General features: G+C 36.1%; 1 protein-coding gene across 6 annotated transcripts in view; it reads left to right on the top strand.

The window, feature by feature from the left end:
* The window catches only part of SHLD2 (shieldin complex subunit 2), a 114,363-nt gene extending 105,405 nt beyond the window's left edge, over positions 1-8,958 (top strand). For all 6 annotated transcript variants that reach the window (XM_007478638.3, XM_007478637.3, XM_016427807.2 and 3 more), the window contains 2 exons: positions 6,779-6,894; positions 8,554-8,958. In XM_007478638.3, the coding sequence (XP_007478700.2) occupies positions 6,779-6,894; positions 8,554-8,732 (295 nt within the window). In that variant the 3' untranslated portion in view covers positions 8,733-8,958. The remainder of the gene's footprint in view (positions 1-6,778; positions 6,895-8,553) is intronic.
* The last annotated feature ends 4,371 nt before the right edge of the window (positions 8,959-13,329 follow it).

Raw genomic sequence — 13,329 nt, 5'->3', positions numbered from 1 at the left:
AAATACTAAATAATAAATTTATTTAGGTGGCATTGCCATTGTTATTATATTGATATGGCTTTACCCATTAGTAATATTTTTCCAATTTTTTAAAAAACCTTTACCTTACTTCTTAGACGTGATACTGTATATTAATTCCAAGGCAGAAAAGTGATAAGGACTAGGCAATGAGAATTAAGTTATTTGCCCAGGGTCACACAGCTAGGACATGACTGAAGCCAGTCTGAAGCCAGGACCTCCCAGCTCTAGGCCTGACTCTCTCTCCACTGATCTTCCTACCTGCCCCCTTTTTTACAATTTTTTCAAGACAGTTTTTAGTTCTAAAAATTGTGTTTTATAGATGATTATATTCACATAGCTTTTATATGCATCTTAGAAGATAGACTCCCCCAGGATTTAATACATCTATAGTTACTTTATGTGGAATTTCTCTTTTTCTCTCTTCCTGCCAGGTTTTATTAGTAATAAATGTTGATAATTTATGTGAATTTATTTTATGTGCAACAATTTTGCTAAGGTAGTTATAATTAATATTTAGTTGATTCTCTATAATCCACCATATCATCTACAGAAAACAATAATTTCATTTCTTCTTTGGTTGTATTTATTCCCTCAATTTCTTTTTCTTAAGTTATTATTATAGCTAGCATTTCCAGCATTATATCAACTAGAAGTGGTAACATAGACATCCTATCTTTCCCCCTGATCCTACTGGAAAAGACTTTAGTTAATTTTCATTGCATATATTTTGGCTTGGTTTTATATAGATAACATTTACCATGTTAAGGAAAAGAACCTTTATTTTTATGTTTCTTGGTAGTTCAGTTGGATTTTTTTCCTTTCACAGAAACAGATGTTACATTTTTTAAAAACCTTTTCCTGCATCTGTTGATATACTCATAATGTGATTTTTATTGTTCTTAAAAATATGGCCAATTATGATCATATTTCCTAATATGAAACCAACCTTGCATTTCTAATATAAATACAATCTAGTCATAATATATAAGCATTATGATATATTGCTATAGCAAATTTATAAATATTTTATATAATTTTTACTTCAGTGCCAATAATGTTATTTTATATTTCCATATTTATTATTTTATATTTTTCTTTCTCTGTTTTGACTCTCCCCAGTTTGAGTTCCAAAACTATTTTTGTATAATAGAGAAGGAATTTGATATTTTTTGCAAACAATGTGTATAATATTGGAATTAATTGTTCTTTGAACATTTGGAAGAATTTACTTGTACATCCTTCTGGTTCTGAGTTTTATTTTTTTTTTTGAGGATTCATTTATGGCTCATTCAATTTCTTTTTCTGAGCTTGGATTGTTTAAGTTCTCCAATTCTTGTTCTATTAATATTGGTATTTTTTAATGTAAATATTCATCCATTTCATTTAAATTATAAATTTGATTGACAGATAAGCAAAATAATTTTCAATATTATTTTTTATTCTTCATTTGTTTTGAATTCTCTTTTTTCATTTTTAATACTGGTCATTTGGTTTCTCTTGTACTTTTAGTAAAATGAACTAATAGTCATCCATTTTGTTGTTGTTTTTAAAAGTTCCTAATATTATTCACTGGGGTTTTTTGTTTGTTTCTTTGTTCTTGTTTTTCTAAATCTCTTCTTTGATTTTCAGAATTTTTATTTTGGTTTTATTCTTTCAAAATGTTGTTGGTTTTCTGAGTTGGAGTTTTGGGATTGTTTGTTGTTGTCGTTGTTGTTGTTGTATAGCCAATTCAGGGCTCTGTTTTCTCTTTTGTTGCTGAAAGTACTTAGAGATATACATTTTTCTCTAAGGACTTCTTTGTCTGAATCCCAAAAATTTGTCATGTTGTCATTGTTATCTTTAGTGAAAATAATTAATATTTATGTCCCACGCACTTTGCAAAGTGCTTTACAATTATTATCTTATTTGATCCTCACTACTAGAGGAGGTAGGTGCTATTATCATCTCCATCTTATAGTCAAGGAAACTGAGACAAATGGAGGTTAAGTGACATGTAAGTGACCAAGGTCAGTTTTGAAATCTGGTCTTCTTGACTCCCAAGGGGCCAGTTCTCAAGGAACAGGGACAAACTTGGGGCCTCCAGATTTTAAGGTGACACTAGTTTAGGCAGTTTTCTTTCATGAGTTCTTGAAATAGGATATCTAGGCTTTCCAGAAGCCCAGTGATTTTCAGATAATCTCCCTTTGATCTTTCTTCTAGGTCAGTTGTATTTGTTATGATATACTCTACTTTTCGTCCCTGTTTTTTCAATCTTTTGACTTTGTTTTAACATTTCTTATTGTCTCACAGAGGCATTAATTTGTGTTTAACATTCTGATTTTCAGAGTGTTACTTGGGTTCAGTTTTGTATCTCTTATGTTATGCTTTTAATTCTCTATCACTTTCATTTCCTTTACAATATCCTCTTAAACTTTTCCTCTAGGAATTCTTGATGATCTTGTGGGCAGGCTATGTTTTCCCTTGCAGCTTTGCCTAGAAGAGTCTTGTAGTGCTTATCTTATGAATTTGGACCTCATCATCCCTGACATCATCAGCAGTTCCCTATGCAAGGGCTCAGTTCTGCTCATTCCTCAGGGTACTGTCATGGCATTGTATGGCCCTGGCCTCTCTTGTTATCTTCCTACTGAGGTCAAAAATCTGCTACTGTGGTCTTGTTCTTCCACCAGGATCTGGCTCTGTGATGCCTTCTCCTGGGTTAGAGAGACACAGCCCTTTTCTTCTCCAGTGATCTGTGTCTGAGAATCCCCTCTCCTAAGCAGAACAAAAGCCCCTGGGACACAAGGAAGCTGAGTCTTAGATCCCTTTCTCTGTCACTGGACAGGGGCTCAGATTTCACTTCTAGAGGTTGTGTTCAAGGTCATCACTCCTAGGTGAGAAGGACCGAGCTGTTACCCCTGCACCCAAGGGGCTAACTTCAAGATCCCAATCTCCCTGTTCTGCCTAGCCCATCTCTTTTCTTCAGTCACTGCTCAGGTCACTTGATTGTAAATTGAATTTTTATTCTTGAGTTGGAAAGATAACCAACCCACTGTGGTTTCTTCTTGGATTTCTGGTCAATACTTGATCAGGCACTAATAAGAAATTTTCGTTCATATACAGTGGTACCTTGGCACACAAGTTTAATTCGTTCCATAGACAAGCTAGTAACTCAATTTGCTTTTGGGTCAAATCTAATTTCCCCATTTAAATTAGTGGAAATGAAATTAATCTGTTCCACCCCCCAAAAAAAACACACAAATTTTTTGTTTTATATACTTTCAAATGAAAATATACTTTATAAATAACAAATAAATATTTATATTTATAGATAATAAGAATGTAAAGACGTAAACTTGTTTATGAAATGTTATTTACCTTCAAGGTCATGCAAAGATGCTGGTGAAGAAGATTTTCATTTCATGAACTATCATTTAATATAACTTACTCTCTACACATGTAACACTACATTTAAATGCAAAATTGATCTTACACATTACTTATGATATGTAAATTTATTGCTAAGCTTAATTGTTTTTTTTTACTTTTATTATTTTTTTAAACCCTTACCTTCTGTCTTGGAATCAATACTGTGTATTGGTTCCAAGGCAGAAGAGTGGTAAGGGCTAGGCAATGAGGGTTAAGTGACTTGCCCAGGGTCACACAGCTGGGAAGTATTTGAGGTCATATTTGAACCTAGGACCTCCTGTCTCTAGGCCTGGCTCTCAATCCACTGAGCTACTCAGCTGCCCGTTTTATTATCATTTTCTTCATTGAATTTTTACTGTTTTGCCACACTTTCCTCAATTTCACTTAGAGGCCATTTCAATAAAAACCTTGCCATGGAAGTTTGTTTCTTCCTCCCTTTCAGAACATTTCGATGAAGTGTGAAACAAGTGTTATCACACAGCTTCAATGCAGGACCTGTTGCAACTTTTTCTGTGTGTGTCTTTCCAATAAACTATTTAATTTTTTTCCCAAATCCTCAATATTTCCTTAATCTCACTTGTACTGATCACCTCATCCACCTTGGGCCCCTCCCATGGGTGGAAACTCAAAATTAAAATATACACTTGTGACTTAAGCAAAAAATCCCGATCATGACTGCTCATCCTCAAATTGCTCATGACTTAAGGTGCTCAAGTATCAAGGCACTGCTGTAGTTGTTAGGAGAGCTGAACTGTACCAATTCCTTCTATACCACCTATCCTCAGACCTGTGGGTACTCTGCCTCTTCTGTAGTCATGGTAATAGAGTAGTAGATAAGAGAACAATGATGCTAAGAATCTCGTCATTTTTAGACCCTCTATAAATGGTAACTTAGCTATTCATACTCCAAATATAAGATCCTTGGCCAATGTCCAAGTAGATTTTTGTCTGAAAGAACTAAATCACATCAGTCTTGACATTCTCTCAGTGAATAAAGCCAGAGGACAAAGAGAGGGACAACTAAATGGAAGGACAGTTCACAGGCTCTCCTTGCACAAAGATACTGGCAGAGTTGGCTTTCTCAAAAAGCCAAAGGTAAAAAAGAAACATCATTTCATGAGATCTTCACATATCTCATATTGGGGTGCACATGATGTAAGCATTTGCAAAAGAAAATCAAGCTTCGATGAGGATAATGGTAATGCTTGCTGTTATATCTATGGCAGAAGAAGAAAAGATAAATTCAGTAAAGAATTTGCCAAACAATTTCACAGTAGCTACCTCCAAATCAAATGAAGATATATTCAGCGACACTAGTGCAAAGATGGACATAAGGGGGAAGAGTGAAAAATGTATTGGAAAAATAGAGTACAGGAGTAAGAAATAAGAGAGACCAAAGGCTTGTAGACAGTATTGATGCCTCATGGCTACATAATCAGGAATACTTTCTTCAAAGAGAGTAGGTCAGACGCATAAAGTTGAGGCCTATGATTCCAGGAGGTTGATGTTGAAACGTATCCGCCCTTTGGCAGAGAACTCAGAAGTACAGGATGAGAGACACATTTGCAGACATGGCCAAGAAATGGATTTTTGTTTATTTGATAGTATTTATTTGTTTTAAGGGGAGGGAGATGGCTATTAGTGCCAGTGGAGTTAGTGAATATTTATATATATATATATAAAGAGAAACAAAGAAAGAGCATTTAAGTACACAGAAGTTCTCAGACCTTTTCCTCCTTTTCCTCTTTTATTCCTGTCTGTGATGAGATGGTTCTTCTCCTGGCCAAGGCAAACCCATCTCTGTGTATCCTTTATCTTATCCCTTCCGTCTTCTCCAGTACCCCTTCTATCATTCCTTCTAATCTTTAATCTCTTGCTACATATTGGCACCTTCTCTGCTGCCTACAAACATGCCCCTTTTTCCTTCATCCTTTAAAAAAAATCACTTTGTCCAACCATCCCCCAAGATATTTTTCCTCTTCTTGGCAAAACTCTTTGAGAAAGCCCATCTACACCAGGTACCTCCTCTTCACCTCTCCTTCACTCCTAAACCTTCATTGCATCTTACCACTTAACTGAAACCCCCCTCTCCAGTGTTACCACTGAGCTCTGAATGACCACATTTAATGAGCTTTTCTCAGTCCTCATTCACCCTGACTTCTCTGCAGCCTTTGACACTGCATATCAACCTCTCTTCCTTGATATTTTCTTTCTAGGGTTTCATTGGAGACTCTTAGCTCTCCTGGTGCTCCTCCTACCTCAGATAAACCATTCCTCAAATATAAAGTTCTCTGTCACATAAAACCCTTTACTACCTGTCTTTTTCCTACTTTTCCGGTCTTCTTTCACTTTATTTCTACAGACCCTCTGCAATCACTCCATCTCCCATTTCTGCTATTTCAGTGGCTCTCCCAATGCCCAGAATGCTCTTCTCCTGCACTTCTACCTCTTAGCTTCCCTGGCTTATTCCAAAACTCAGTTCATGTTGCACATTCTACATGAGGCTTTTCCTGGTCCCCTCACTAATAGTGCCTTCCCTCTGAGATTACCTTTCATCTACAAAAAGATATATGTTTACATAAAGTTATTTACATATTGCCTCTCCCATTAGTGTTTGTTGAGTGACTTTTTTTTTTAATCCTTACCTTCCATCTTAGAATCAATACTGTGTATTGATTCCAAGGCAGAAGAGTGGTAAGGGCTAGGCAATGGGGGTTAAATGACTTTGCCCAGGGTCACACATCTGGGAAGTGTCTGAGGCCATATTTGAACCCAGGGCCTCCTGTTTCTAGGCCTGGCTCTCAATCCACTGAGCTACCCAGCTACCCCCTGTTGAATGATTTCTGATGGATTAATATAATAAGTTTATATTAAAATGGTCTGCTAAAAATAAACCTCCAAAAGATCATTTTTCTTCTTTCTTATGGGTAGTATTATCCACAGTATTTACAAGGCAATAGGATACTAATTAGCAAAAAACATTTCTTTGCAGAGAAATTAACTCATTCAACTATATATTTTCCACTAGTGCCTCTGTTATATAACTAAAGCCAATAATACAGTTTTTCAAGTCAATTGGGACTTGAGCTTGGAAATGGGAAACAATGCTTTTCTCTTACTGCTTATCAGAATAACATGGGTATGGTTTTTCCAGAGGCACAGGGTTTTCTACTGTTTGTTGACTCTTCCATAAAATTAAGGGGCATATGGGCACTCTCAGTTGTTTTTAGCACATTAAAATCATCTGGACCAGAAAGTGATGCTTCATCACTAATCACACTGAAACTTTGCTCCAGTTTCAAAGCTTCTTTTTTGACTTAAATAACCTTTCCTGGCCTGTCTTCTTTTTCAGGCCAGCTCTGATGACTGTGTCTGATGGCAGGAATGAGATTCAAGTTCATGTGGGATCCGAGATGATACAGAAGATTCTTCTCAATATTCCGCCTGATTGGTTAAGCAGAGTTGTAGGTATTGTATCAAAAATTAAAATGTAAACATTTCTTAGTAGGTCTAGGTCTCATTAGAGAGTGGCTTCTAGATAAGTGAGATGTGTTTAATCTTTGTTCACATGTTTTGTACACATAAGATTTTTTAAATTGGCAAAAGCCTTACTAAGTAAGTATATGTTAAATGGTCTCCTGTGGTCTGAAAAAGTTAGTACACCTCCACAATCCCAGATCATTTCAATGAACGGCCTCTCTGGTAAGATGGGTGCTCAGCAGAGGTGAGTGATCAGTGATGGCTGACACTATGGAAGAGGGAGGTTGGACCGAACCCCAGAAGTTGTAAGTGAATGAGATTGAATCCTCCCCTTTAACCTAGAGAGAACCATTCCGGTCTTCAGGCAAAGTCAGGGTGTGCTCACATCCTCACTGCTGAAAGAGTGCCCAGCAGCGGCTGGACCATGCAGGCAGCGGCCTGCCTAGCCCCAGCAGTCCTACACCCACTGGGCCCAGAGCCCTGCCGGCACACACGCTGAAGGGAGCATTCCAGGCACGAGGAACCATGGAAGCCAAAGCATGTCAATTAGAACAAATACACGAGAATCATGAGAAAACTGAGCAGTAAAGAAAGAGCTTTAAAAATTAATCCAAGAAGGGCAACTAGGTCTCAGTGGATAGGACGCAGGCCTAGAGAAGGGAGCTCTTGGGTTCAAATGTGGCCCCAGATACTCCTAGCTGCATGAGCCTGGGCTCGTCATTTAGCCCCCATTACCTAACCCTTACTCTTCTTCTGCCTTGGAACTGAGACTATTAAAGATTCTAAGACAGAGGTAAGGGTTTTCTTAGCTTAAAGTCAATTCCTACTAAAGACCAGAGTGCTCCCTGTAACATGATGTTCATTGTGGGCACAGGGAAGCGTCACATACACTACCCTGCTGCATCAGGGGGATGGTATATTCCTTAGAATGGTTTATTTTTCCTTTTTTATTTTTGGCATAAGATATGGCTTTTGCATACATCAAGAGATACTTTAGAATTAAGATGATAATACAACAAAATGTATTAACAGCTTCATCTCTGAAAGAAAGAGAGGCGTGTGTAGCAGCAAGCAGCATGGGATCATTTAGGGTACTAAAACATTCCCAAAATATAATCGAGCCAGTCCCCTGCCCTGGACTGGACCCAGATCATTGTCTGTTGGATATGTCCCGAAAGAGTAATGGCACATCTGTTTATAATCTCAATACTTCAGAATACTTTCAAGGAATCAGTATCCATCTAGTCACTTAACATACAAATGAGATTGTTTTTAGTCAACCATTCTTAAACACAGAACTCATTATAACCCTAATGGTACTTTTTTAGATGTTAACACTCACAGCATTTTCAGTTCCAAATTTAGGGTAACAATAACCACATCTTCTACATATTGCTTAACTTATAGTTAACGATGGAATAAGGAATATCCTCCACATAAAAAGTATATATCATAAAAGCGATACCATTTCTTCAATAGGAATTGAGTATCTAAATTCTAGGGTGCCATCTCTTTGTTGTAGCCAAAAAGAAGGTCAGGAAATGAGAGTCTTGCTCTAAGCAGCAGAAAGGAGCAGAAAGAGGAGAAGTATAAATGCTATTGGGAACTTAATCATTTTTTCTTTCTTTCTTTCTTTTTTTTGGCCAGTCCCGTCCTCAGGCATCACATATGGGATGGTTGCAGCAGATCTATGCCACTCGTTGCTAGCGAGTAGAGAAAGAGCCTACACACTGAAAATTGAGAGCCTTTTTAATCTAGATGAAAACAGTTACCCTTTGCAGCAGGACTTCTATCTGCTAGATTTTCATACTGACTTTGAAGCATGACTCTCTGTAATCACGTAAGTGATCAGAAGAACACATCACTGGTAATTGAAGTAGAAACACAGCTAAATAATTTGTCTTTTGAAATAAAGTAACAAGATTTAACCTAGGGTATACACCCCCTCCCTAAAAAGTAACAAAAAGAACTGCATGTTTGCAGGTTCCAGAAATATTATGCTTTTTTAAAATAAAACTTTATAATCTGAAAAAATAAATTATTTTTACATCATATCTCTCCATTTTCCTTTTGAAATATAATCTTATGATAATAATAGTATTGCATATCTCTATGGCACTTTAAGGTTTACACCTCTTCCCACAAGAAAATGTTGTGAGGTAGATGATTCTACAGGTATAATCCTGACTTGACAGATGAAGATAGTGAATTTAAAAGCAGTTAAGTGACTTGCCTAGGGTCACACAGCAAATTTTACATCCAGAATAGTTATAAGATAATGAGCATTTGCTATATGAGTCAGAGTTTTCTAAATAGGGGAAATTATATTGAAGGAAAATGGATGAGGCAGCTGGTGGTATAGTAGGTAAGAAAGCTGGATTTGGAGGTAGGAAGACCTGAATTCTAGTCCTGCCTCAGATTCTAGCTTTGTGTCCCTCCCTGGGCACTTCACTTTACTTCTATCTTCCTCAGTTTCATCTTCTTTAAAATAGGGATAATAATAACACCTGCCTCCCAGGGTTTTAGATCATATTTGTAAAACACTTTGAAAACCTTAGAACATTCTACAAATGCAAGCTATTATTAAATAGCAAAGCAGAATGAAATGAGTAAAACAAGAAGAATGATAGATATAATTACTAGGTACATTTTTGTAATCATTATGTTTATCATTCTTTTACTCATTTCATCCTACTTTTATTCATATAAATTTTAATACTAGTTAATACTTACATAGTACCTTAATCCATCTAAGCACAATGGCTTAAAAGAAAATAGGGATTCTGAAAGGTGGAGATGAGATTAAGCATTCATGTGTTATGTTATGGCATGTTGAGGGCAAGGAATAGCTTAGTTTGGTTTAAATTATAATGTGAGGACAAATGTGAGTTAATAGAAAAGCATATGGGCAGCTAGATGGTACAGTGATTAGAGTACCAGGCCTGGAGTCTGAGTTCATATCCAATCTCAGACACTTACTAGCAGTGTGCCTCTGGGCAAGTCACTTCACCCTGTTTGTCTTAATTCCCTTATTTGTAAAATGAGCTAGAGAAGGAAATGGCAAACCACTCCAGGATCTTTGCCAAGAAAACCCCAAATGGGGTCACAAAATCAGACATGACTGAAGTGACTAAATAACAATAAAATTGTGGGAGACAGATTATCAATAGTCAATAAAAAGTTTATTAAGCATTTTCTATGTGCCAGGCACCATGCTAAGTGCCAAGGAGACAAAAAAAAAGCAAAACACAATCTTTTTGTGTGCTTGTGTGTATCTGTGTGATGCATATCTGTTGTCTGCATGTATATTTATATGTCCATGTACATACACATGCTATTGACATTGGTGGGTTCATTTTGTAGCCTGCCATTTTGTTTTAGCTATTGTGGGTTTTTAAATTAATAATCAATAACTAAATATTATATTTTATAAAGTTCTATTAATAATAACTAAAGCAAAAAGAACTGCCTGACTTCAGCTCAGTTTCACAGGTTCAAAGAGAGAGAGGGAGAAGTTACTGCCACTTAAATACAATCATGCAAAAAGTGGGGATGTAGGAAAATGGAATTTTGGGAAATTCTAAGGGACTTCTGGGGAATGGAATCCAAAGGCTCAAAAATCTCCATTTATACATATTCTTCCCCCACATCCTCTTGGGGAAACCAGTTTCCCCAAAAGGATCATGGAAACACAACTTAAACATTGCAATAATTTGTGAATAAGAGGAAAATAGAACAAAACCAGTAATTACTATGTTGACAAAAAGCCAATTTGGGGGCAGATTCCTTTGGCATCATAGTGTACATTCAAAACAATGGCATAGTTCAATTCATACCCCAAAGTTCACTCTGGATCTTCTGGTGTTGCATGTGGTCTCAGCAGGCATCTATCTTCATGGGGCATTCTGGATTCTGGGAGGTAGCAAGTTTCTTATCCTAACATTGCTCAAATTTAAATCAAAGTTCACAACAATAACTTGGCTCCCCTGAGGTGAATAATAACAAACACAGGGATCTCAGGTATGCATGGCTGTGTTATGAGGTATATGAATCAATTTGTAAAAGAAAATAAAAACATGAAAAAATCCAAAAAAAAGAGAGAGAAATAACTTGTGGATGAAATACAAAATGTAAAAGTCTTATGTCTAAAAAAATCTAAGTAAAGGAAAAACAAATCTATAACAGGTCCTTGAATCAGGGCCCAATTAAAATGATTTAAGAAATTATGAACTACCCAATCAGTAGTCAGGACTATAGAAAGTTTGCCACATTATAAAAGGGGGAATAGATTATAGGAGCCAGGTAGGAGCCAAATTTGAGATACTTGGTAGAATGTGGGACAAGGAAGACCTGCCTTTAACACATGTTAAACAGCCGCAACCTCAAACCCCAAACACGTTCAAGTCCTCTTGTCTTGGCTCAAAATTACATCAATCCCACCAGGATTGATGACCTTGTGCTCGATTGGCACTATGTAGTTTAGTTTTGTGCTTCTTTGGCACTATGCAATGGCTCTTTTTGTATTCTCTTGTCCTGGAATCAGACAGAATCATTAAGCAAAGTCCCATAAATTTTTTTTTTAACAATCAAGGCATCATTATGGTCTAAAGCTTTTTTGGCATGCATTAATATTAGAACAAATATATTTAAAACGTATATTACTGTAAAATAAAAAAAGTCTCAATACTGTTGACATGTGCTTAAAATACAAAAAGGAGAGAAAAAATAAACCTCAGATACTATATTGCACATGCAAGGAAAAAATAAAAGGGTTTTTTTTTTTTAATCAAAAATATATAACTTAAAATCAGTGACACACTGTGTCAGCCATGTGAGGTACAAAATGATTTTCAGAATAAAACAGTAACACAGTAGATAATCACATTCAAAGTACCAAAGTCCTCAAAATTCACAATAGCCCAATTAATTACAATAGAAAATAAACCCACTATCATATTTCACATAAGTTGCTGTATGACATTAAAAAACCTATGAACTGATAGATATCTGTCACAATTTTTACAGATGTAGCAAATCTTTCAACCTAAGCAAATATATTTTTAAACAAAGTAAAACTTATTTGGGTATAGAACATCACCAAGAAATCTAGATTGTTTTTCTGGAAGTAAATTAAAATGAAGAGTTTTGGGGGCAGCTGGGTAGCTCAGTGGATTGAGAGCCAGGCCTAGAGACAGGAGGTCCTAGGTTCAAATCTGGCCTCAGACACTTCCCAGCTGTGTGACCCTGGGCAAGTCACTTGACCCCCACTGCCTAGCCCTTACCACTCTTCTGCCTTGGAACCAATACACAGTATTGATTCCAAGACAGAAGGTAAGGGTTTAAAAAAAATGAAGAGTTTTGCAGGAGCTCTTTTTCTGGCTTCCTGATTACCTATAAATACCTTGATAGGAATATTTCTTTGTTTCTCTACCTTTAATACAACATTCTTTATAATATATGTATACATATATATATAAATATATGAAAAAAATCCATTCAGAAACTACTAGTTACTAAAACCATTTCTGAAGACCCCTTAAAATTATAATTAAATTCTTCGCTTATTAAATTCTCTAAAGGTTGTATATAACTTTTAACCAGTTTTGTTGAAATCCATCCATCATCATCTATGTGACAATTAACAAAGGCAACATATGATCTTCAGTGGATCTAGTGACAAGGGTTTTAGGCAAGATGTTCATGGGCTTATACAGTGATATTTTGTTCTTCAGCAGGGGTAAAGGTACAAATTAAAGATTAATACAGGCAAAACATAGTAGCTTAAAATGATTCAATATAACAGAAATATATTGATTAAATTAAAACAGATAAACTTTAAAAAATTCAAACATTAAAGCAATCAGTAAATATAATAATATAAACCAGTGAGGAGGTGTAGACAGGCCATGCAGTCAAAATTCTTTTCATCAATCCCAATAGACTTGTTCACTGTTATAGGAGGAGAATAAACTCAAAATAGTTATCAATAACATTCCAGATCTCTTTTAAAGTTTCTTTCCCCTCCCCCAGTATTTATTATCCATTTAGATTTCGTTTGTCAGAGGTCTGAATTTCCTCATAGAAGCACAGGGCAGAATCTCCACTCTGCATGTTGAGGGCAGTTGGGATTTTTAGAACTTTGTCAAAATATTTCAGGTTGGTGTGTAGCATAAGCAGCCTTGCTTGTGGCATATTCTTGAAGAGAAGGAAATAAAGTGGGAAATCCCCAATGAAAATGAAAACTCCCAGGATAAGAATTAAGCAGATCCAAACTGCACTTTTTAGCTCTACCAACTCAATCTTGTTTCAGAGTTTCAAGCATGCTTTGCAATAGCATTTTTCCTGAAAGACACTGAATGAGGGTTGGTTTAAAGAGTGTAAAGGATAATTTTAGCATTGTGACCTAGACTATATTAATTATTA

This window comes from Monodelphis domestica, chromosome 1 (assembly GCF_027887165.1).
Source record: "Monodelphis domestica isolate mMonDom1 chromosome 1, mMonDom1.pri, whole genome shotgun sequence".
NCBI classification, from domain to species: Eukaryota; Metazoa; Chordata; class Mammalia; order Didelphimorphia; family Didelphidae; genus Monodelphis; species Monodelphis domestica.
Note: the sequence above shows the minus strand (reverse complement) of the source record. Positions and strands in the feature narration are given on the sequence as shown.